This window comes from Aulonocara sp. 'chitande type north' Nkhata Bay, linkage group LG18 (assembly GCF_057382095.1).
Source record: "Aulonocara sp. 'chitande type north' Nkhata Bay isolate Kocher_YH1m ecotype deep benthic linkage group LG18, A_spYH_male_GT1.1, whole genome shotgun sequence".
Classification (NCBI taxonomy): domain Eukaryota; kingdom Metazoa; phylum Chordata; class Actinopteri; order Cichliformes; family Cichlidae; genus Aulonocara; species Aulonocara sp. 'chitande type north' Nkhata Bay.
This window is the reverse complement of record NC_141361.1, coordinates 16,993,235-17,017,055: the sequence shown is the minus strand read 5'-3', so window position 1 is coordinate 17,017,055 and position 23,821 is coordinate 16,993,235. Positions and strand designations below refer to the sequence as shown.

Here is a 23,821-nt window from a genome sequence, read left to right as displayed (position 1 = left end):
TTAGGGCATTCCTTCCGAAGTTGAATGACTGCGACACTGATGATGACATAGCCATGTGTTTCCTGAAGAACAAGGAGGGCTTTGAGAAGTACCTTCAGTATCTTGTAGGTCATAGTCAGGCTGAATCTGCCATCAGTGACAAGACTGTGCACAGCTTCTTTAAGGTAACAGCAGAATTGTTATTGCTATACTATGAATTACAAATGTGCCAACTGTTAAAATCTTTTTTTTTAAACTCCAAAAAACAGGAATATACTGACACAGCACAGGCTAATTCAGACCCTGCAGATCCACCAGTAAGAAGCATAAATGCCTATCTCCAACAGCCACTGGAGAGGATTCAGAAGTACAAGGCCTTCCTGAAGGTAATAGAGTGCATGCATACAATCATCTTAGAGTCAGTTATTTACTTTTCAGTCATTTGCTTTTAGAGCCTTTAAATTATGTACACGATCAGTGTAACTTCAGTTTTGTTGAAATTTCTGCTGCAACATCTTCAGGAGCTCATTCGAAACAAAGCAAGAAATGGTCAGAACTGCTGCCTGCTGGAAGAAGCTTTTGCAATGGTGTCTGCACTCCCTCAGCGTTCTGAGAATACCCACCATGTCTCCATGATTGAGAACTATCCTGCCACCCTCGAAGTTCTTGGAGAACCAATTAGACAGGTACCACGTAGCTGCCGACTGTGCAGGGTCTTGATTACACATAAGCATTTGACTGTCTGCATATGCTTACTCTCTCCCACCAGGGGCCTTTCCAAGTGTGGGAGGGTGCTCCTGGAATTAGAACGTCCTCTAGAGGTCACCACCGTCACGTCTTCCTCTTTAAGAACTACTGCATTATCTGCAAGCCCAAGAGAGACAGCAACACTGATACACAAGCATATATTTTCAAGAACATGATGAAGGTAAGTGTTTTTAACATAATCTAGTTTCATCTTTTCTTTCATGGTCAGCGGCCTAAATGATGTTTGTTGGTTTCTTTATCTTGTTTCAGCTGAATAACATTGATGTGAATGAGACAGTGGAGGGTGATGACCGTGCCTTTGAGATTTGGCATGAGCGCGAGGATTCTGTGAGGAAGTACACCTTACAAGCCCGAACTGTTACCATCAAGAACTCGTGGCTGAGAGACCTCAGAGAACTGCAGCAGCGATACAGCATGCCTGCATGGAGTGAGTGGGACTCCATGCAGTTTTACTTTTTTCTTTACCTCTCTATTGCTTGGAATTTCTAGCACAGCTTTTTATACCAAACTATTTTCTAGGTTCCCCTGATTTTGATGAAATTCTGGCAAACTGCACAGCAGAGCTGGGCCAGACTGTTAAGCTGGCTTGCAAAGTTACTGGAGTACCCAAACCTGCGGTTACCTGGTACAAGGGTGAGGCATTTCCTCTATGGTTATTAGCCATGTGGAGTGACATTCAAAGACTGTTTCATGAGTGGTTTTGTTTACTTGTTGGATGCAGATGGACGCGCAGTGGGGGCAGATCCACATCACATCATCATCGAGGACCCTGATGGTTCCTGCACACTAATCCTGGACAATATGACTGCAGATGATTCTGGTCAGTACATGTGCTTTGCCACAAGTCCAGCTGGCAATGCCAGTACTCTGGGAAAGATCACAGTTCAGGGTAAGTGGCACATCATACCTATATATAGGATGATCCTAAGAGTATTCTTTTCTACTGCTTCATTACACTTTTCTTGTGAACAATGATGAATAGTCTAAAACATAAAACACTGTCATGTGTTTCTTTTAGTACCTCCTCGTTTTGTAAATAAAATAAGGAATGCCATCTTTGTTGCCGGTGAGGACGCTCAGTTCACCTGTGTAATACAAAGCGCCCCCAAGCCCAAAGTGAGGTATGGATACCTTCCTTATGTTTTCTTCTTTCCTTCATTTTGATTCAGTTTTGCAATTTTTTTTGAATATCAACCCCGTCCTCTAATCTTGTCTCCTCTCTGCATGTGTCCCTGTTCAAGGTGGTTCAAGGATGGCAGGCTGCTGACTGACCAGCAGAAATATCAGACCTACAGTGAGCTCCGGAGTGGCGTTCTGGTTCTGGTAATCAAAAACCTGACAGAGAGAGACCTTGGACACTATGAGTGCGAGGTTGGTCTAGACTAATTCATTTCCATTTATCTGTATTCGTTTTGTGACATTTCAGAGTGTACATAATCTCTGGGCAATCACTTAGTAAGGTTAAGACCATACAGCATTACATAGAGAGATATAACAATTTGAAAGCCCTGTTGCAAGTAACAGTAAAATAAATACATTTAAGAGGAAGAAATGTCTGGCATGAAGAGGCTCTGGGAGGGCAGTTATAATATGTGAGACAGGGAGACTCGTGAACCTCGAGTTTTGTACACTTAATGTTAAATGATTGACATAAGTACTCCAAATATATTAGGATCATTAAAACTATTAAGATCTATTTGTTCAGAATTTGGAGCTCTACAGTAAGAGGTCTCAATACAAGAAAATATCTCAGATAATTACAAAAATAACATTTCCTTTATTTTTAAGGGTCAATGAGGGGAGATTTTAATGCAGGTCATGCATTTGCCTTTGTGCCTATAAATTAGTTTCAAGATAGTTGATATTAATTAGCAGCAGTGAGTTACATTTATGACTCTAAAAATATATCTGTTGGATTTCAGTTGTCGAACCGTCTGGGCAGTGCAAAGTGTGCTGCTGACTTGGTCTTCCCCTCCGCTGTGGCTCGCTCTGGTGAGCAGGCCATCACCATTGAAGGTAGCAAGTCTGGCTTTATCCATACAGTCTTACTCTTTTCGGACGTTTTGTGGTTTTTGTTGAGCAGAAAATGCTTTGAGTGCAGCTTTAGCAATGCAAAATAACCATCATGCTTTGTCCATGTTCCTCCCACAGTTACCGAGCAGGAGACGAAAATACCAAAGAAAACCATCATCATGTAAGTACGATCAAAGTAAGATCGAATAGTTGGATGTTGAATAATCTTGGATTTTCTTAACTTAACACTACAGTATACTTTAATAAAATAATTTCTATATAATATATATTTTAGGAATCTTTAAGGGGGTTCTTTTAAGATAAAGTTCCACTGCAGTTTTGGGGTTCATGTATCTGTGTAGGTATTGCTTTTATCATTAGATAACATTGCCCATCATAGGGCATTTTGGGGCATTTTTCTGTATGTGTGTGTGTGTGTGTGTGTGTGTTTTTCCTCTCTGGCTCCATGTATGCATTGTGTAGTATTTATAGCCTCGATGCAAAAGGAATCTATCACAAGGATAATGAAAGGGTGGGCTGTTCTCATCAGGGTGCTGTCTACTTCAACTGTCAGCCTAATTACTGCAGCTTATTACTATCATATTATTTTTAAATCCAAGACTCCAAGCAAGGTGGGTTTTATTTACATAGGCCTAATGCACTTCTTATTCCAGTGAGGAGACTATAACCACCGTGGTGAAGAATCCTCGAATGAGAAGACACAGATCACCTGGCTTGACTCTTGCTGGTGTCCACCGCTCTGAGACTTCCACCCCCGAGCTTCCTACAGCCAGGACAAGGAGGATGCCCACTCCAAGAAAGACCACTATCCCAACTCTCTATGTTACTGATCCCCAGGGGGCGGAAGCCAGGGGAACAGAGAGCAAGCCCAGGTGGGTTGAAGTAGAAGAGGTCATCGAGTATAAGGTCAATAAGTCTCCCAGGTTGTCCAGGAGGAGAGGTATTTCGCCAGCAGGGTCTGATCGTGCAGGCACACCCTCGAGACCCAAAAGGTCTCCAGTGGAAAACCCAAATGCTAACAATTCCAACAACAAGCTTGTGGAGCAAGCACAGGCCCACCTGCAGGGAGACATCAGCAGCCAGCCGCTCTCATGGGAGGAAGAGGTGACTGATGCTGCATCTGGGTCTGCTTCTGGGGAGCCGCACGAGCTCTCTTCTGTTCTCGCTACAGCTGGAGAAGATCACGACGACCTGGATGATGAACAAACTGTAATTTTTGAACCCGATGACGAGGAGGATACATCTGCAAGAAAGCAAGAGCCTGTGTTCCTAAAACAAGGAGATCGTGTTTTAACCCTTGAGGACTTGGAGGATTACGTCCCAGAGGAAGGAGAGACTTATGGCTCCTCCCACACGCAACACGTTAACGAAAAGCCTTGTGAGATCTCTGTGCTTCAGAGAGAGATTGGCGGTTCTACAGTGGGACAGCCGGTGCTTCTCAACGTGGGCCGGCCTGATGTGGTGCCCCGGCAAAGGACTGGCTTCTTTAGTCGGTTCAGGGAGAATCTCTCCAGCAGCCTTTTCTCATCTGCTGTCCCACCGCAGGCCAGGGAGGCTCGGTCCAGGGCGGAGAGGAACGTGCCTATTCAAGTGAGCCATGCAAAGCTGGAAGTGAAGCCTTCGTACTGCTCAGAGGTGCAGAGAGTTGAGGGCAGGCAGCAGAGTTTTAAAACCAAAGTGTCAACTCAGACCTATGGTTACACATCAGTTGGCAATCCTGTCACTCTTCAAATTAGAGATGACCTTTATCAGAACCAGTGAAAAGCAAACATTTAATTTGGCATCACAAACCCTCTTAGTCTTAAATAGGGACATTCACTAAACATGAAAATACAGATGGTAACCTGAGCAACATTTACTGCATTTGACAAACCATTCCATTTTTAGCCTGCCAATCAGATAATAGTGTCATCCTTAGATATTTTCTTGACAGACTGTTAGACTCTACTGTCTCTTACAGATGAGATGGAAACTATAGGGATATACATGTTGTGTGATGTACAATATGCATGATGGGCAGAAGCTAAGAAAGGTCTGACATTTACTGATTAAAACCTTCATATCTAATGGTGAGTTGAAGTCTTTAAATAAAATAAATGTTTTTTGGTTATACATACAGTGATTGACAAATTTATGAGACTGCCACCCCAGTGTAAGGTTTATGTCACAGCTCCCTAAATTAACAGTACTGGTGATTACCAACAAGTTTTATGTTTCTGTGATGGTTAATCCACTGGTATACCATATTACAGTTATTTACTTGCATGATTGTTATAATTAATTTGTGACTGCAGAGAAATCTAGTGTCTATTTTTTATTGGTCTTTATTGGGTATAAAATGCATTTTTGAGAGATAACAAATTACAATGATGTTTAACAGTGTACCTACGCTGAATGATCAGCTTTACTCCCCAGTATTAACTGATCCAGATGTAATCCTTAGTCCATTGCAACATACATGAATAGGATTTATATTTTTTCAGGTTTTACTTTGGTACCATTCAGGTCATGCTATGGCACTTTGGATTCCTGGAGCTGGAAATATTGGGAGGTAATGAGATGCATGTTTCAAGTAAACAACACTGAATATAAAAGTAGTGTAAACTTGGGGATTGTTGTGTTTCAGGAGCTGTTAGTTAATCAAATTGGAGAATCACAAATCTCTACTACATTATTTTGTGGTGTTGTGAATGATTCCTTAGTGAGCAGTTTATAAACACGACATTTGCGCGAGCAAATCATTTGGTAGGTGAACAGATGCCTGTTTCCAAGTTCCTACCATCAACTGAATTTTTTACTCAACTTTTTTGGCATTTGTGTCTGCTAGTGCGGTGAAACAGCCTGTAAACTCAGGTTGTTACAGGGATATTCCTATGCAAGTGACAAATATGTAGATGAGTGACTGCATGTATTTGCTTCTCCAAGACAGATGTGTTTCTCTAGAATAACCAGTTGTCATCCTATATTTGATTGAGCGCAGATGTTTATGCAAAGTACTTCAGCTGACAAAATTTACTAACTTTTTAGTGCAATTTAAAAGTAACTAGAGTAACTTCCTAATTAAACATGTGTGGTGTTTGTGTTGATCAAAAGGTGTCTGTTAAAAGGATGATTTTATGTAATAATTTTAAATCACAAACTGATTGTACTTGCTTGTACTGTACATGTGTAGTTTTGGACAAAACATGGTTGAGTACAACGTGTTCAATTGAATAAAAGTACTGCAAATATGCCACATAATTAGCTTCTGTAGTAATTTCTTTATATAGCACAAACTCTGCATTGTTGTATGGTAACATTTACTGATGTTTCAACATAAAAGTCATAGTGCTGAGTACATGTTTACAACAAGCACATTCCTATAACAGCTAGTTTGGTTTTAAAGAGGCCTTCGTGTATTTGTTCAGCATGATGTAACATTTGTGAGACTTGAATTTAAATAGTAGCATCAGGAACATAAAGTACTCTGAGCAAAGGAATGAATGTTACAAGATACAGGAATATAACGATTTAGGCATAATTGGCTATCCAATCTAAAATGGACATTTTTAAAATATTTACTGTTTTCTCAATTCTAAGCAATAAAAAAAAAGCAACAAATTTGCTGTCATTTTACTGTACAGCTAAAGCTGAAACTTACACAATATAAAGTTTTCACAAATGTACAACATTAAATAAACATGTGTTATAAAAGAATACAATGTAGTTGTACTGTTTCTAACTCTGTGATGGGATTCAATTCTACATGAGCACAGCAGTATTTAGTTTTCCAGCAAACAAAGTGTAAGGAACCAGGACATTACCTGGCAAGTTATATAACATAATAAAAAAATAAAGCGTTTACTAACTCTGGAATAATGTTACTGTTTCAAAGGTATATCCCCTAAAAGTAAAGAGTCACCACATGTTCCTGATAGGCTTGGCCAAAATAGTCTTTCTTACCTTCCTCACATTTCACCAAGTCTACGATTACATTTGTGTAAATAAACTAAAAGCTGATGATGACAGATGACACTTCAGGTAGGAGGGTGAGAGATTAGCTGGCTGAATGCTTAATCTCTCTCACCCTCGCTAGCTGGCACCAAAAATATTAGTTTATGAAACTCATGAACATTATCAGAACACAACACTGATTCACGATTAGGTTAAGCGGCTATCTGCCAAATTAAAAATAAAATAAAATCAGCTTTCCTGATTATTTTGATCTTAACAATGCACAGTTGTGTCAGAATAAATGGCTTAACTACACAGCCAGAGCGTAGCAACACTACTCAGTACAGGCAGGTGGTGCTCACTTTGAACTATGACAAACTGTTTATCTTTAGGGAGATGAGACTAAACTCGAAATCCACCCCAACATTTGCAACTGCCATGTTTCACAGCTCACTCAGCTCAGCTGTTAATCAGAAGTAATTGCCCTCTGACGAGTGCTGTGCACTACAATATGACCTAAATACATCACATAAGCATAACACAAAGGAGTGTCTGTATTTTTAACAGTACAGAAAGTACTCTGTCTAAAAAAAGAAAAAGAAAAAAAAAGCCTGGTACCACACGATACTAAGATACTGCCCAAACCTACTTACCAAATTTTAAAGGGGGCCCGAGTGCTGGTTTTAATCTCTAACTCTGACCATCACTTGTGTATTTCACTGCATCTAAGACATTAAACATCAACACAGTGTAGCTGGTTGCAAAAGACTGAAAGAAACCCCACCCCCCTCAAAAAAACAAACAAAAAAACCCTAATCCTTGAAAAACCAGTCTGTCCAGATGATGCAATGAATTGTACTTCTGCAAAAGAATACGGTTGCACACAGTATTTTCTGTCTGCATCAAATTGTTCCCGCTCATCATGCCAGTTGTACTTCAAGTAAGAGTTCTCAGGGTGTCTCCTCTTCAGTGTAAAAATAAAATGTGAAAAGCACTTTGTTTGTAAAAAAAATTAAATAAAAATGTCCCACTTTACACTAAGTTATTTATTAGTAACTACTTCTAAAAAAAAAACCTTTTTGTATATCTGCTGAAGGAAATTGTCCTAGTTTCAAAGACCACCATCTGAGGGAATGTACAAGAGTGGAATTGTGTGTCGGTGGAGTGGCTGAGCGACGACCATGATGCTGCTTTCTCCTATGAGGACACTTTCTTGACCTTGTGAATTTCCTGCAGGAAAAAAAAAAAAAAAAGGTTTTATAATTAGTCAGGGAACACATCGATCTGTGGCAAGAAACTAAGAACAGACTAAGAACATGAAAGCAAGCCTATGCAACGTTTGCTGAACAGTAATCACTCTGGCTGCAAGTAGTTTTTTTATAGGATGTGGTTCCAATATTTTTCTTATCCATAACCTACCAGTCATACCGGACGAAAATCCTTTGAGCTAACGGGATTCAATAAAGGTTTATTCTTCATCAACTTTTAGTAACATCTTTCTGACAAACATCTAAGGTTAAATGCATTTTACACAAGTCCAACTAGTACAGAGGGCTTACTATAAATTTAAAACCTCTCTGAAATGATTGAAACCTGTAATGACTGCAGTCATTCTCAATTTGGTGACAGTTTGATTAGATTGCCATCAGATTCATAAAGTTTAGATAGATTTTTTGTTTCAGAGGTTCCATGAGGTCCTGGTGGACTGAATGTGAACAGTTAACATCAAATTTCTGTTTAATGTGAATTTCTTTGTATGCAGATGGCAACAGATTTGCACTTTCCACCTGTTTGTTACAAAAATTGCATGCACTTGCTGACATGCTCCTATTCAACTGCAGAACATCTCCGTCTTATTGCTGTTTATAAATCACAGTTTTGTCATTTTGAAGACAGAGTAAATATCCCTATTCGGATGTTTAGTTTAGAATAAAATACATTGAATAATTAAAAGTGTTCCTGGCATAACATTTAAAGTTAATGTTAAAACTTTAATTGCCAAACTTTAAACTGACAGATTGCAAAAAACAAAAAAATAAATAGAAAGTGTGTGTTGTGAAATCGTAACTCACCTCCTTAAGAGCGTCTTTCAACTTCGCATAAGCATCGTCCAAATTATCATTGATGATTATAACATCAAACGCACCAGGTTCTTTGCCTAGAAAGAGATCCATTCATGGTCGGTTATGACGTGCAGATTTATAGTTTGTAACTTTGATCTGTTGAGAGCAAATCACAGCTACTTACTAAACTCCATCTCGATTTTGGCTGTCTGTAAACGCTTTTGGAGGCTCTCCTCCGACTCTGTTTTTCTGCCTCTTAGACGCTTTTCCTGAAACAAGAGAACAGGTTCAACCTACAGAAGCAATTCAGAAGCCAAAACCTGTTTTACCTGATCCCTGTGATGCAAAATTTAACTGGTGACAACACCCACTTGTTTGGTGGCAAAAATGGGAAACTACAGACACGTGCTGTGTACACTTCAAATCTTATGTGCTTACCAGGATTTCCATGGATGGTGGCTGGATGGAAATGAACATTGGATTGAGGTCTGTCTTTTTGATGTTCTTCACACCCTGCATATCAATGTCTAATAAACAGATGAGGTTCTTGGATTGGACCTCTTGGACAGCTGCTTTACTCGTCCCATACAGGTTCCCGGAAAACTCTGCACTCTCAATAAAATCGCCATTGTCGATGCCTGCCTGCATCACATCCCGCGTAACATAATGGTAATCTGAAACCCGGGAGGAAAAAAGAAAAAAGAAGAAGAAGAAAGAAAGTACACAAAAAAAGGACAATTGAGAAAAAAATCCAACTGTTTAATCAGCCTGCTTTCAGGTTCATTGGTTGTGAAAGAGCAGTGACATGCCGTACCTATGCCGTTCTGCTCTCCAGGTCGGGGTTTTCTTGTCGTATCTGAGAACGGAAAAGACACTTCTGTCACACTAGAGTTTAAAAATCTGGCGCTGCAACAATTTGTTACTCGCTTAGGGAGAAAATAAAAGCTTTACTCATGACTAACAAACCTCAACAGCAAAATAATAAATATTAAAAGTAATGTGAAATTCTTTACAGGGACATAGACACACTTACGTGAGATGCTGAAGCCAAAGACACCTTCATATTCCTTCATGAGCTTCTTCAGCAGAGTGCTCTTTCCCACCCCTGATGGGCCACTACACACCACGGGCCTGGGTCCAGCCATAACTGAAATAACAGCGGAAAAGAAGAGTGTGGTTTGTTATAGGAAACAAATGGGCGAGGCTGCAGAGCAAATCTGTAACCACACAATATGAGTCATCACTGGACCAACTTTACTCTGTGCAGTCACAAGGGTTTTTGCTTCTTTTGTTAGTAAAAGGCAGGTAAAGAGAAGCCTCGGCGAGGTGAGGGACACGCCATAAAATGCTAAGCCAGCAATGTTTAAAAAAAAAAAACCATGATGAGAGCAAAACAGCCCTCAGGAGAGCTAAAGCAATCAACTGGTAAGCAAGCTGTGAAGTTACCATAGTGCTGTCGAGGAACAACTACTAATTGAAGCACCCAACTCTGGTTGTGAGTGTCAGAAAGAAAAGGAAATTATCTTAAATTTAATTAACAGATATTTTTATTTACTCAAACTACACCTTCATCAGCCTTCAAACTAAAATCTGCAAACATCTTGTGAGCAGGCAGTCAGAGTTCTTTGTTTCTCTACATCTCTCTTTTTCTTCCCTGTTACATCACATTTCTTTTATTACAAATTGCTTGACTATCAACCAAAAGTAAAGAATTAAGCAATGAGTCTCACGTTCCTCCTAACCCCCTTACCTCAAAACACACAGAGCTGACGCAGACAGGAAAATCAAGTCAACAGGAAGGGAACGATTGTGTGTCTGCAGATTGTGTTTAAAAGCAGATGGGTGGAGAGACGGGGAGTGGGCAGGGCCAATTTTACTGCACTAGTTTTTTTTTTAAAGTTCCATCTTATGATTCAGTTTAAATATCTTATGACTTGGTAGTGACTTGCTATAATGCAGCCATGTATGCATTTTGGTTTCAGCCCTAATGCTCAAACAACCTCTCATTACAAGACACTCAAAGTGTCTCGAAAAAAAACACTGAACCTAGTAAAGAAGATAACACAGCATAATAAAAGGCATTAAAACACTAGTTTTAACTACACTACTACGTCAAGGTGAGGTGTCTGAATCCCAATAAAGTCTAAGCAATCTTTTAAAATGAAAGCAAAAGTAAACTGATCTGCATGTTTGGATGCTCGTGTGATCTTTTAAGAGCAGAGAATAAAATTCACATTATTATGAGGTTTCTGATTTCCAAGCAGTTTTCCTCCATCATCTTTCAAATGCTTCCCATAAACAGAATCATGGCTAATAAAAGGATGTAGGAGTTCATTTTATAAAAACTGGATTCTTTAAATAATTTATAGGATTTTATGTTTAATATTTGATTATTTAATCCAGCAGGGCTGGACTGAGACTGTAAATCATGCAAAGCCACTCTAGCGGAGTCCAAGTATGAAATTATCAAGCTGTAAAGAGCATAGCGTGCACCCTTTAAGTAAGAACACAAGACACTAAAATAATTAACACAGAACACCTTTCCTACATAAACTGAGCAGCATGAGAGGAAATGAGAGCCATGTGAGTTTATAATCAACACACAGCATTTATTGGAAGCTGCATGGCGCCTGACTTTAACCACGTGCACTAAATTGCATGTAATGCAATCATTTCCTGAAGCGCGATTTGAAAATCACATGCAATGTTGCATTTTTAAAGTCAGAGACAATCCGCTTCATGTTCAGTGTGAACGTTACAAGAAATAAAAATCTGGATATTTTTCTTTAAAGAAAGTTTATGCAGCCTCCTTTTAAGCAAATATTTCTTGATATTTTGCATATTTGGTTCTTATATGGGCTTAAAAAGACATTATAATAATATCCCTGGTCTCTGGAATTTTTCTAAAAAGCCCCAAAACAAAACAAAAATGAGTATGTCAATACAAACCACCTTGAGGTAACTGCTGTTGTTATTTGGTGCTATAAAATTAAAACTGAATTGAAAAAAAATCTAATTGATGTCTAATTGAACTGGGAAAATGTAGCTGGAAAAAATAAGTTACAAAGCTTTGGTCCATCTTGTAACAATCCTGTAATACCACACACAGGATGTTGGGTGAACAGATACAACAAACTAAACGTGGGGAAAAACAATGACGGGAGGTAGTCAAATAGATTAGTGCAGCTTTTCCAAATCTCTTACTAAGTAAACACAATAAGGATAAAAGGCAGCTAAAGTTAGCTTTTGCACCACATGAAAGCTTTATATACACTTCTGTATCTTCTCTTAGTTCAGCTTCTATTCTGTCTGGTAACAGTCTGTCAGTTTCTGTAGGGATCCACAAATTGGTATACATTTTTCTCAGCAGTTTTTAGGCGATTATGACACACACAATTTAGCTGCTGCTTCGTTTTCTCTATAGTATTTTCCATTATAGCTTTTTTTTTGGGGGGGGGGGGGGGTAATTTGTAATTTTCGCTGATGGGCCCAACATTAGATGGTTTACTTAATTTGACTGTAATAAGAAGCCTGCCCTTCATATTTACTGGGTAAGGCCCAGAGTTTAGAAAAGTGTGTGTCCTGCAGACCCAGCCAAAATGTGGGACGCTGTCTCAAGATGTGTGAAAGGCAGGAGAACAAAAGAGGGGACATCTGGTCGCCCTAACACTATGTAACATCAAGATAACAGTGGCTTTGTTCTAATCAGGAGGACAAACAGTTCGTATCTTTTTCACATAGTGAGGCCTCGTCATCTGTTTCTCATATGCATTTGATGTTAATATATAGCACACAGGAACTGCAAAGTCTGTATGTTATAATCATATAAAAACTGACATTATTGTAATAAGAAGTTAAAGTTGTTGGAAGTGAAATGGGGATTTAAAATAGGCTTAAATGCACTTCTACCATTATTCCATGCCTGAATCACACATCCCAAACCAGACTTACTAACAATTAAACCACAGGTAACATTGTGTCAGCCATGTTAATTTAAAACACTCTGGTAAACACATGAACCATCTTCTTCTCTTATGGGACTCCAGGAATGAATGGCACGCTCAGATATCGTGACACAACACGCAATTTGGAGAGAGCAGAAAACCCCACCAAACGTCCTCATTCCTACCTGAAAATAGCCTGGAAAAATGTCTCATTATGGGACAGGAATAGCGTTAATCCACAACTTAAAGCACCGTCTCCTGCGTGTCTTCTCCCTCCCTTGCTGTGCTCCGAGTCTTCACCGCGAGAGCCATTAAAGATACCCGTGCTGCCTACGTCATCACCACAGGCCAAAACACCAACAAGTGACGTTCACGAGCGTCAAGAATGCGCGCGAGAGAATGCTGAAAAAGCAGGGCTTTTAGCAACATTAGCCAAACAAATAATGACGAAGACGCTGATATTTTAAAGCTATTATTATTGTGAATGCATGTATGCTTTCAACTGGAATCAGGCAGCCTCTTCAAAAGCGGCAGTACCGACATGTGCGCGGGCTGGCAGTAATTACTATAACCTAAAGACGCATATTAACGATTTTAAGCTAACTAGCGTTTAAACAAACTATTTCCCCTGCGCTCTGCGGAGACTTGGGGAAACTGGAAGCAGTTTGCCTCTAGGCAAAGGAAGCATTACCACTAAGAAGCAAGCCTCTCACCAACAGGTCCTAGTAACCATAGGGAATTTAAACTTACCACAAAAACTCCCCGGATGAGTGTTAGCTGAAGGCCTAGCCGGTCGCGCGGGTCATGTGCTAACGTGGCTAAAAGTTAGCTCTTCGCGTTAACAGGACGTTGTTTTTGCCTTAACTTTTAGAGATACCCGATTAAAATGTTCGGTTCCTCGAGATCTGGAGGTGTACGGGGAGGTCAGGACCAGTTCAACTGGAATGAAGTGAAAGTCGACAAACACAGAGAAAACTATCTCGGTAAGTACAGGAGATCGTAGCCATCTGTCTGCTATCAGCAGCAACCAGATGCGGTGCTGCTCATATCGCTCTAACTGAGCTCTTAAACTACGCACACCACGGCCTCACATGCAACTCTCCCATACCTTTTGTTGTCGTTTCCCTCATTACACGAAGTCTGGATGGGTCTAATGGCTGGGTTTTCGCCTTGTCTTTCAGTCTACACAAAGCAAGTCCTAGCTTTCATTGCTCCCACCCCTGAGCACAGACACGTAGTCTCTCCGTTATGTGAGCCTACACAGTTGCCAGCATGCCCAGCAAACCAACAGCAGCTAGCCTACATAGCGGCCACCACCGATGAAAAATAGGACTCCCAAAAGTAACCCTACTTAAATTGTTCAGGAACGTGCATTTTAAAAAGCACTCATGGAAAAGCATCATATTAATATTATTGTACAGTAAGGTCCTCATTATAGATGATGTTATCAGCATATGTTAAAATATATTGTTTAAACACGTGGCTGTGGAGGGGAGGATGCTAATAGAAAGATAAAAAAAAAAGTATTTTTTCTTTTAAGTTGTACATAATAAGGAAACTTAAAAAAGGGACAATACTAACAATACCAACATCATCTTTGCCATGACTAATGAATAAGTCGTTTTAGTGAGGGGCCCCTAAAATCCATTAAAGTTTGTGTTTGTGCACATTTTTGTACACACACAATTATCGTGTGTACACAAGACATTGTTTTAATTGACTTTACCCTCCTATACGTACTGTAAATAATTTCAAAACAAAAATGCACAATTCTTGACTATTTGGGGAAAAAACAATGTTGACACCATCTGGATTTCTGTAACACTGGCTTCATTCAGTGTTATGCTATGGCCCAAAACATAAACCTTTCACAATAAAGCTCAAGATCCTGTTGAGAGTTTTCAAAATAAACTGAATAAACCTCAGACTTAAACGTTAGAACAGGCTTTTCCCTGCAGCAGCCCTGTAATAAATACTCGCAAAGAAAACGGCGGTCGTTACAACCTATGTCTAAAAATGTGTAGTTTCATGCATCGGTAAAACACTCGACTCCAGATACACGACGCCCAGCTGGAAACACTTCAGCTACCCGAGATTCACAGAATTTACAGAAAATGATAAATTTTTGTTATTTATATCATTATCGGACGATAGATGTTTTTTATCTGGATATGGTCATATCGCACAGCCCTACTTAAGAATGAAAAGGAAATTATCATACATCATGTTCTGGAATCCGTAATCTTTATCACGTGTCATCACTTCCTCTGTTTCCAGGTAACTCCTTGATGGCACCAGTGGGGCGTTGGCAAAAAGGCAAAGATCTGACATGGTATGCAAAGGACAAAAAGGGTGGTGCACCTTTGTCCAGAGAGGAGGAACTTGCTGCTGTCAAGGCAGCAGAGGAAGAAGCGTTGATGGCTGCACTGTATGTACAACTTCCCATAAAAGAGATAAAACAGGAAGTTTAAACTGACCAGTTTAGTAATTTCTCATTTTCCATTATCAATTTAGAGGGCACAAGAATATAAAGAGACAACCGACTGGTCTAACCAAAGAGGTGTGTGACTTAAATTATGAATGATTAAAAAAAAAAAAATCTGCTATTGTTCAAAAGCTTAGTGATGTGAATTTTTATTTGACTTTCTATGGCAGGACCTTGTAGAGGTTTGCAGGAGGGACGAGGCTGATGGCGACGAGAGAAATGTTGACCGTGTTTCTGGTTTAGGAAGCTCCAGGTGACTTCTTTTTATGTTTGCTTTTTCCACATGAAACAGTGATGTTTAAAGGTGCTTTATTTTTGGAGTAAAATAAATAAATCTAGAAAAGCAACAACATAAAAATAAATGAATATTTGTTAAAAGGACAGTATGCATCACTAAGGTGAAGGTAGAACCTGAAGGTGAAGGTAGTTTAATCTTTATCAGGGACTCTTGTTTTAAATTAATCATACACTCACTGGTCACTTTATTAGGTACCCCCTTGCTAGTTCGTTGGGGGTTATTAGGGTTCAACGCCATTTTGCCTTCAGAAATACTTTAATTCTTCGTGTTATAGATTCAACAAGATGCTGGAAACATTCCTCAGAGATCTTGGTCTATATTGGCATGATAGTACCTCACTGGATATCTTATGTTTTAAGTTAAAAAACCCCAAAACAAACTATTCTCTGTAAACGCTAGAGATTGTTGTGTTGGAAAAACCCAGTATATCAGGAGTTTCTGAAAAACTCAGACCAGCCCATCTGGGACCAACACCAATGCCTTGCTCAGTGTCACTTTTCTTCACCAATCTGATGCTCAGTTTAAATTTCAGCACATTTTCTTAAACATGTCTACACATCTAAATGCACTGAGTTGCTGCCTTGTGACAGGTTGATTAGATATTTGTTGAACGGGCGTACCTAGCAAAGTGGCCAGTTAGTGTATTTGATAAGTCAGCAAAAATGTAAACTGTCATCATGGAAAAAGTGGTGTCAAAAGAGCTTCTTTTCTCAATGTTTTGATTCTAAAGTGTCTTATTGTGTTTTCAATGTTTCCTTCTGCAGTGCAGGGTCTCGGAGAATGGTCCTGTCCCAGAAAGAAAAGGAAGTTGCTAAAATGGGCTTGCCGGTTTTTACAGTAAGATTGTGTTATTACCTTTTTTGGGGTAGTGGTGCTTAGACATTACTCTGCTTTGAGGCATTTTACACTCTGTGCAAAAATTAAGAAATGCTTTTTGTCCAGCACGTCAGGACTGAAGGTCATACAGAAGCTTCAGCAACAAAAACAAATGAGAGTGCAGTAAAACAGGTGGAGGAACAGAGGTGAGACTGGATAATTACTACTTGTAAAATATTGCAGACACACAAACTTTTAGATTTACTGGACAAAATCTGACCCTGTATCCAGTTTCTTAAGTTTTCTTTTAATAATAGCCAGTGAACAAATGAATGAGAATGCGTAAATAATAATAATACTGATAATAATACATTTGAAATGAAAAAATAATGTAATTTGTTGAAATGTAATCTTCACTACTTTCTTTTCCCTCTCTGAAGGCATGACAGTAATAAGAAAAACAAAGAAAAAAAGAACAAAAAGGAGAAAAAGAAAAAGGAAAAAAAGAAAAAACGAAAAAGGAGAGACTCATCCTCCTCCGATTCTGAGGACAACAGGAAGAGGTTGGTTTATTTCTGCATTTAACGTTCAAACACTATTCAGCGTGAGTCTGGACCAAACTCAAAATATGTTTTTAGAATCGTGTTTTTAAAGACGGGTCTGTGGAGGTAGATCAATCCCTGGCTGCTCCCACTTCTAATTGGAAGTATCTTTGGGCAAAGAACCCCAGTCTGCCCTCAATGCGTCCATCGGAATGTGAGCGTGTGTGTATTAGGTTAAAAGTGCTTAGGCATGAAAAAAAAGCACTTCCTCAAGTAGGTGTGTGAATGGGTGAACGAGGTTTACATTAAGAAACACCAAAGTATTTGCTTACGGAGCTTGCTTCTTCGACATCTTTAAGAGTTCTAAACAAATGTCTGTCCTCCTCCAGAACATCTTATGTACGCAAACGTGCGTTACAACTTATCTGGTGCGGATCTTTTATTTTGATAGCGAACCACTTATGTGCAGCCCTGTTTATATTTTTAAATTACATTGCAGTCTTTTTGTTGGGAGCCAAATTGTTGTGTCAGCACTAGAGGGCAGTGAGGCACTGTCTTACATGCAACAACTTCACTTGTTGTGTTATATATGGGGTGCATGCGTCACAAGACTTTCTTTATATTTCAATATTTGAAGAGGCAGATTAAACATTGTTATTTATGTGCTTCAGTAACTTGTGCGATAGGAAAAGAATAACAATAACCTTGAACACAATTTTATCAAACAAAAAAAATAGCCAGTTATTTCCACTTGCAGGTGCCGTTTATTCTTCCATACCCTCACAGCATTAATCCCAACACTATTTGTTTCCTTGTACTTTTTAGGCACAGAAAGGACCACCATCATCATAATCCATCATACGTTAGTCAGAGCGGAGCCAGACCCCATGACAGCCACTCAAGGGGGGGAGCAAAGGCTGAGCGACAGCGCTCCAACCCCCATCATCGAAGGCAGCGGCACGACACAGACTCCTCTGATGGAGGATCTCCTGTCCCTCGCAACCCTGCCAGCCACAAGAAGGCCCCTGCTGGTGCCACACAAAGCCACAGGCGGCGCCATGACACAGACTCGGACGACTAATGTCGTGCCCACCCCCACCCCCGATTCAAACATGCATAATGTGGACAGAGTGCTCTACAGCAGTTTGACAGACCCTCAAGACCTTATTTACTTGAACAGCCAAACAGACTGTGGATGGACTCTAATCAGTGTAACAGACTTTAGCCTCAGGTTTTAACTTCTTCATTCAGAAGGTTGCTCATGTGACACTGGTGTTTTGGTTTGACAGTTTTTGATCACGTCGAGTTATTTAATCATCAAATATCAAGTACTCTGTATTGCTTTAAGCTTTGTATTTTGGGGGTTTTATCTTGGATAAATATAGAAACTTTTTTTCCAAAGCTAGTGGAATGATTTTCTTCCTTGTCCTCAAAGCTTTTATTTAACATTAGTTCAACCCTGATCATTGTTACTGCAAGCACACACAATAATCCCTCATGGAAATTCTTACATGACCCTGTCATGACATGACTCATTCAGTTATTTACATGAACGTGTCTGATTTATTTATTTTTTTTAAGGTTACCATAAAGACATGGTGCAACTGGCACTTTTTGCACAGGAATGTAGCTTCAAGGGCTTGCTGCCAAAGAAGCCTTCTACGATTATAATCAAACTGGTAAAAGAGTGTATGTTAATAAGTATTTCTTTTCTTGAATCTAAGCATGTAGTTTTGGTGCCTAACCACACAGTGACAGGGAGAAAAACCCCATATCAAAACAAATAAAATGCATAGACTTGAACCCCATTCTTTTGAGTGAAAGTTCTATTCGAGCCGTTCACCTGACTGCCTAAGCACTTGCCGGCAAAAATCCTTCAACACAAACTTCTATTGATTACATTTTCATATTGGAAAACCTAAACATTTGCTCCTTCAAGATGCTTCTTGACACCTTTTTTTCCATCTATACATCTCCGTCTCATCCTACTACTCAGACACTGGCCATTCTCCTTTCTAAGTAATCCCTCGTCATTCTAGGTTCAGCTCCGACTGGTGCGATACCATTGGAATGCTCTTTACTGGTCATAATAGAGTAGTGTTTGCATTTGCCTTGAATTGGTCTGAAAGAGGGTATTCTGTGGACTGGCACCTGGGGGGGTACACTAAAAAAAGAGCAAGGCATTCATAAAGAAGAGTGCAAAAAACTAGGCTGGCCCTTTTTTTTTTTTTTATATGGCCGAGTACCGTTAGACCGCCACACACAAACCAAGCTGATGAAGCAGCAGGAGAGAAGGCTAGACAAAGCCACCCTATGAGGGACCCAAGACTCAAACTACCTCCTCTTCCACCGCTACCATACTCTCCTGCCATGTTTTACAGGCTTGGCTGCATTAACCGTAGCAGCCTAATCAACCTGCAAGAATGTGGTCCTAGATTGCCACCCTTACACAATGTGAAACAGGGTGTGCTCTTCACATAACTGCTTTAACCTAAGCACTGGGTGGTTTCATCACCTTGGGGCAACATATTTCTTCCTAGGTCAAGGGGTGATAGCCTTAAGAAGTCACAGACACAAGTTTGGGGCCTTTGTAATAGTAATTCTATTAATGCTGCAACTAAAATCAATTGCCAATTAATTGCTGCACATACGTGTTCTCATATTCTGTTTTAGATTGATTCGCTGAGCAGAAAAATGCCAAGGTGATGCCTAATCCTTTTGTCTAAATAGTCTAAAACTTCATTTAATTCTGTAATAGTTGATGTCAAGGGACAGCCTACAAAAAGCAGCATAAACTTAGATTTTATTACATGGTGTGAAACAAAATGAAAATCAATTGCAGTATCAAGCTTTACATAAGAACACAGACAACCAGAAGAGAATAACATTACATTTTAGGCAGCTAAAAATCAAACGATGCAATCAGTTAAAACAGCCACACCCTTTACAAATAAGTTTTGGGGGGAGGGGGGGAAGTGATGTGTCTCATATTAAAAAAAAAAAAAAAGGCATTTATGGACGGCCAGTTTACGAAAGAAAACCCAACGTGCTGCAAAGGAAAACATTGGCACTAATGTCATAGCTGCACAATGCAAATTCCCAGGTTTGAGTTCAATAAAAGGCAAACGTTAATAGAGCCCTTAGTGAGGATGCTAAGCCACTCCTTACAACAAATTAACAGTGTATGGCTATAGTAATTAGTGGGCTAAGAGTTCCTTTGCAGCTGTATGATGTAAACACCCAGTAGATAATAATGCATGCCCTTAAAGACAAACAGACTACATCATGCAGTTTTGCTAACAAGTACATTGCAAAGGCAGCACATATTCAACCTGAGACTCTAAAATACAAGAATTCAATGCAGGCTCAAGAGGCTGGCTCCTCCCTGTTACCCCAAAGCAGGTAGATGTGAGGTCAATGCAACATTTCTTAGTTTAAAACAACAAAGGCTGGTAGGTGTTCACAGATTGTGCGTGACGGAGGTGGGGGGGGCAATGTCAGTACATATAGTCAATGCCAGTGTTTATACTTATTTTGAGGCGCTGGTACTTCTAGTTACTGATAAAAATTACCAGTAGTAGTTGCAAGTAGTGCATAATCAGTGTATGATTCTTTATTGTTTCTAATAAAAAATTAAAATCAGTCCTTACAGTACGTGTAACCTTTATCTGCTGGTAAAGTCCCTGCCTTTGTTTTTCTATTCAATGCACACATGGCTGCCCAACAGCCAGAAAGACAAATCACCACAGTAGGATTTTAAAGCGTGCAACAAGCTGCCCCATTACCAACTTTATTTACACTTACATAAAATGTGAAAAAAATAAAAATAAAGCTGCTTTACAAGAATAGCCCACCCCCACCACTGGCCTGCATGTTTGTGGTAATAACAGCTTCCAGTACAACATAACTCAGTTTAGCAAGATCTTAGCAAGGTCAGAGATTGGGGTGGAGGAGATTGGATTTTAAAATGCCGTAATCATTAATGGTTCTTGAGTTGATTAGACAACCAGTCCAGCCCTTCATAGAGGCCATCTCCGGTGGTGGCACAGGTCGCCTGGATGTACCACTGTCGGTTGCGCAGGGAATGAAGATTGAGCTTGTCTGTGAGTTCTGCTGCATTCATAGCATTTGGGAGGTCCTATAAAAAAAAGAAGGTGAGAAATCATTAGACAAAGGAAAGGTGAAAAGTGTTTATGATGTACACCTGCTTATATAAAAGACTTGATGACTTACTTGTTTGTTGGCAAACACTAGCAGCACGGCGTCACGCAGCTCATCCTCTGCCAACATTCTCAGGAGCTCTTCACGAGCTTCTCCACATCGCTCTCTATCATTGCTGTCCACGACAAAGATAAGACCTGGAGCAAGTGCAATCAAATAAATGGGTGTAAATCTTCTAAATACAAACCAGAAGACATGTTCAAATAGCAGTCCTAACATGAGCCATCAAATATCAGGCGATGAGGAAAAAACCTACCCTGAGTGTTTTGAAAGTAATGACGCCACAGCGGTCGAATTTTGTCTTGACCGCCGACATCCCATACAGTGAAACTGATGTTCTTGTATTCTACCGTTTCCACATTAAAACCTGTAGATATGAAACAAATATTCACATTAAAAACAAACCGAGTCTTTAGGCTTCCTTCCTGTGTCGTGTAAAACAGTTTTTGTATTACCTATTGTAGGGATGGTAGTCACAATCTCTCCGAGTTTAAGCTTGTACAAAATCGTTGTCTTTCCAGCAGCATCCAGACCCACCATGAGTATCCTCATCTCCTTCTTCCCGAACATTTTAAACAGTCCTGCAAACATATTCCCCATGGCGGCTGGTGACAGGAACCCAAAAAGGCCAAAAAAACAAAAAGAAAACCTGTGAAGAAAGAGAGGAGTTGTTCAGCTCCAATACAGAGACGTGCTGCTGGTAAACATAAGAAAACACCAAACCGTGTTCCAACCTCCCAAATGACGGACACACTGCCTCTGATTGCTGTGACAGTAAACTGAAGGTCTGAGTATGTGTTGATCACACCATCCAGGCTAGAACAAACTTCAATATCGCCATACATTAAACAAAAAATATTGTGTGCAACTTAGATACAGTTTTAAAAAATACATATGTATTACTATTATTATTACTCCCACTGCACTTAATGTACATATAAAAAAAACAGTGGTGCATTTTTCTGCATATAGCAATTTGGTATTTTTTGTACACTATTTTATTTTCAATTTTTATTTTTCTAATATATATCTCTAACTTGCTTTTTCTTCCTGTCCCTTATACTATTGTAACAAGTGAATTTCCTCTGTGTGGGATTAAATAAAGTCTATGTCCATGACTAAAGTTTTGTTAGCCTCATCTAATCAGTGAGATGGGTCTTACGGCGTGATCAAATCATCTTACAGACAGCTACATTTGCTTGTGTCAAAATATTAAAGGTGAATGTTTGAAATTTTGCTGTTATTGAGTCACGTGGGCAGCATGGGAGTGCAACTGTAAAGGCTGTTAGACACTTTTAGGACATTTTTAAATATCCTCAGAAATCAGTATGATGCTACTGTTGTGCTAAACACAATTATCTGTAAGCAGTTTTCTGTTATCGCACTCGCATTAATCAGTGTGATGTATACTATATGCAATATATGAGCTTCTGAATTCTACTTAAAGGCAGAAACTCGTGGTAGCACCAACCTCGATAAAAGGGACGTTAAACGCTCCGTGACTCCTGAAAGCTACTAAATGAAATTATAAGGAAACTCGCTAGCTGTCACCCTGTACCAGTATTTGTCTTTTCAGTTTATGCAGTTTGGAACCGAATATTTTACGCGGCTAACTGGAGCATTTTCAATATTTAGCTCGGAGCAAAAACTTTCAGAGCAGGTAAACAAACGGTGATGCTAGCTTGTTACGGTGCAACGCTAATAGTCGTCCGACCCGCTCAGATTTTAAGAGTACCAACTTGAGAAATAAAAACAACAATTGCATTTCTATTTATGTGTTTCCCAGTTACACTGAATATGAAATCATGTGCGAGAGAGTACAAAAAAACCTCCCACGCACACAGAAAGGAAGGACAGACTCGTCGATTCAGATAATTCCGCTAACAAGGTGCAAGTCAGATTTTTCTGACTATGGTGATCGGAATCGCACACACTAAAGCCGATTTTGCTTGACAACACATGGGGTTTTGTACATTTACCTTCAGATATTGTAAAAGCTACCTTTTCTTTTTTCTTTAACAAAAAGTCTCTCTTGCACTTACTCAGTTGAAATGTTTTGTTCCCTCTAGGCGTTTCCTTCCTTAGGAAAATGGCGACAGTCTGACACGTCAGAGGTTCCTGCAAAACTCCTGCGTTCACCGTGCCGGGAGAAGTGTCTCCCCCTGTGGTTGCGGGGAGAAACACACGCACACATGACAGCCTCCACTTTTAGTTCGTTTTTTTTTTTAGTTTAGGTTTTTTTTTTTTTTTTTTTTTTTTTTAGTTATGGCACTATTTAGAGTAAAAATAGCTTTACCTTGTACTGGCAAGTACAAATGCACGATAAGCATGCTGTGTCTATGACCTGTTGACTTTAATTTACTACTGAAATTGAATCTTAAATTTCCCTGAAAACTAGGAATAGGAATTTATAAAGTTTTTTTTATACCAGTGCAATCATTGCATCTGCTCACCAGCCCAGCCCTTATTGATCCTTGATCCACCTTTATACATAAACAGATTTTCAGTGTCATCAAAACTGATTTTTTTTTTAATTTATTTTAAATCCCAAACAGACTACTGCCTATTTCTAGATGTAACATCAATCTCTCAGTTAACATCTAAAATCGAGTAAATAAAGGCAGACTAGTATGGCATTCATTTTCTTTCAGGCTTTCTTAGTTAAATAAAATTTTTGTTACACATCTGCATTGATGAGCTGCTCGGTTGGGAAACTGTAGCGATAGCACTTGTGGTGC

At 39.5% G+C, this 23,821-nt stretch overlaps 4 protein-coding genes across 10 annotated transcripts in view; 2 read left to right on the top strand and 2 right to left on the bottom strand.

The window, feature by feature from the left end:
• The window catches only part of obscnb (obscurin, cytoskeletal calmodulin and titin-interacting RhoGEF b), a 65,255-nt gene extending 57,518 nt beyond the window's left edge, over nucleotides 1-7,737 (top strand). Inside the window, exons 71-82 of the mRNA XM_086273535.1 lie at nucleotides 5-164; nucleotides 249-365; nucleotides 501-665; nucleotides 749-907; nucleotides 997-1,174; nucleotides 1,267-1,380; nucleotides 1,469-1,636; nucleotides 1,766-1,868; nucleotides 1,989-2,118; nucleotides 2,670-2,763; nucleotides 2,899-2,941; nucleotides 3,435-7,737. Of these exons, the coding sequence (XP_086129661.1) occupies nucleotides 5-164; nucleotides 249-365; nucleotides 501-665; nucleotides 749-907; nucleotides 997-1,174; nucleotides 1,267-1,380; nucleotides 1,469-1,636; nucleotides 1,766-1,868; nucleotides 1,989-2,118; nucleotides 2,670-2,763; nucleotides 2,899-2,941; nucleotides 3,435-4,542 (2,539 nt within the window). The 3' untranslated portion in view covers nucleotides 4,543-7,737. The remainder of the gene's footprint in view (nucleotides 1-4; nucleotides 165-248; nucleotides 366-500; nucleotides 666-748; nucleotides 908-996; nucleotides 1,175-1,266; nucleotides 1,381-1,468; nucleotides 1,637-1,765; nucleotides 1,869-1,988; nucleotides 2,119-2,669; nucleotides 2,764-2,898; nucleotides 2,942-3,434) is intronic.
• On the bottom strand, nucleotides 6,022-13,986 carry guk1a (guanylate kinase 1a). Of its 4 annotated transcripts, none has more exons than XM_086273528.1 (7): nucleotides 13,830-13,986; nucleotides 9,811-9,924; nucleotides 9,592-9,633; nucleotides 9,216-9,451; nucleotides 8,962-9,046; nucleotides 8,787-8,872; nucleotides 6,022-7,944 (listed from the first exon to the last, which is right to left on the bottom strand). In XM_086273528.1, exons 1-7 carry the CDS (start codon nucleotides 13,849-13,851, stop codon nucleotides 7,912-7,914), a joined length of 618 nt encoding a protein of 205 aa, XP_086129654.1. In that variant the 5' UTR covers nucleotides 13,852-13,986; the 3' UTR covers nucleotides 6,022-7,911. The 4 variants fall into 4 exon arrangements, with proteins under 4 accessions (XP_086129654.1, XP_086129656.1, XP_086129653.1 ...); XM_086273530.1 differs by lacking the exon at nucleotides 13,830-13,986 and adding an exon at nucleotides 13,472-13,723; XM_086273527.1 differs by lacking the exon at nucleotides 13,830-13,986 and adding an exon at nucleotides 12,907-13,286.
• On the top strand, nucleotides 13,058-18,267 carry lg18h1orf35 (linkage group 18 C1orf35 homolog). 2 transcript variants are annotated; one of them, XM_086273526.1, is made up of 9 exons: nucleotides 13,058-13,440; nucleotides 13,593-13,704; nucleotides 14,999-15,149; nucleotides 15,236-15,281; nucleotides 15,377-15,459; nucleotides 16,269-16,341; nucleotides 16,447-16,526; nucleotides 16,761-16,883; nucleotides 17,688-18,267. In XM_086273526.1, the coding sequence occupies exons 2-9, from the start codon at nucleotides 13,608-13,610 to the stop codon at nucleotides 17,941-17,943; spliced, it is 909 nt and encodes a 302-aa protein (XP_086129652.1). In that variant the 5' UTR covers nucleotides 13,058-13,440; nucleotides 13,593-13,607; the 3' UTR covers nucleotides 17,944-18,267. The 2 variants fall into 2 exon arrangements, with proteins under 2 accessions (XP_086129652.1, XP_086129651.1); XM_086273525.1 differs by having other exon boundaries at nucleotides 13,058-13,704.
• A 1,381-nt stretch (nucleotides 18,268-19,648) lies between these two features.
• Nucleotides 19,649-23,331, bottom strand: arf1 (ADP-ribosylation factor 1). 3 transcript variants are annotated; one of them, XM_086273533.1, is made up of 5 exons: nucleotides 23,063-23,331; nucleotides 21,539-21,732; nucleotides 21,340-21,450; nucleotides 21,096-21,220; nucleotides 19,649-21,000 (listed from the first exon to the last, which is right to left on the bottom strand). In XM_086273533.1, the coding sequence occupies exons 2-5, from the start codon at nucleotides 21,681-21,683 to the stop codon at nucleotides 20,842-20,844; spliced, it is 540 nt and encodes a 179-aa protein (XP_086129659.1). In that variant the 5' UTR covers nucleotides 21,684-21,732; nucleotides 23,063-23,331; the 3' UTR covers nucleotides 19,649-20,841. The 3 variants fall into 3 exon arrangements, with proteins under 3 accessions (XP_086129659.1, XP_086129658.1, XP_086129660.1); XM_086273532.1 differs by having other exon boundaries at nucleotides 23,126-23,318; XM_086273534.1 differs by lacking the exon at nucleotides 23,063-23,331 and adding an exon at nucleotides 22,555-22,885.
• Between the last annotated feature and the right edge of the window lie 490 nt (nucleotides 23,332-23,821).

Excerpts from the sequence above, each read along its gene's own strand:
- guk1a (XM_086273527.1), bottom strand. The coding sequence starts at position 12,934 with ATGAGACATTTTTCCAGGCTATTTTCAG. Across the intron at positions 9,452-9,591 it reads TGGAGAGCAGAACGGCATAG|ATTACCATTATGTTACGCGG; the intron begins GTACGGCATGTC and ends CCCGGGTTTCAG. Across the intron at positions 7,945-8,786 it reads TGAAAGACGCTCTTAAGGAG|GAAATTCACAAGGTCAAGAA; the intron begins GTGAGTTACGAT and ends TTTTTCCTGCAG.
- lg18h1orf35 (XM_086273526.1), top strand. The coding sequence starts at position 13,608 with ATGTTCGGTTCCTCGAGATCTGGAGGTGTACGGGGAGGTCAGGACCAG. Across the intron at positions 13,705-14,998 it reads ACACAGAGAAAACTATCTCG|GTAACTCCTTGATGGCACCA; the intron begins GTAAGTACAGGA and ends CTCTGTTTCCAG. Across the intron at positions 16,884-17,687 it reads TCTGAGGACAACAGGAAGAG|GCACAGAAAGGACCACCATC; the intron begins GTTGGTTTATTT and ends TGTACTTTTTAG.
- arf1 (XM_086273533.1), bottom strand. The coding sequence starts at position 21,683 with ATGGGGAATATGTTTGCAGGACTGTTTAAAATGTTCGGGAAGAAGGAG. Across the intron at positions 21,451-21,538 it reads GACTACCATCCCTACAATAG|GTTTTAATGTGGAAACGGTA; the intron begins GTAATACAAAAA and ends TCATATCTACAG. Across the intron at positions 21,001-21,095 it reads TAGTGTTTGCCAACAAACAA|GACCTCCCAAATGCTATGAA; the intron begins GTAAGTCATCAA and ends TTTTTTTTATAG.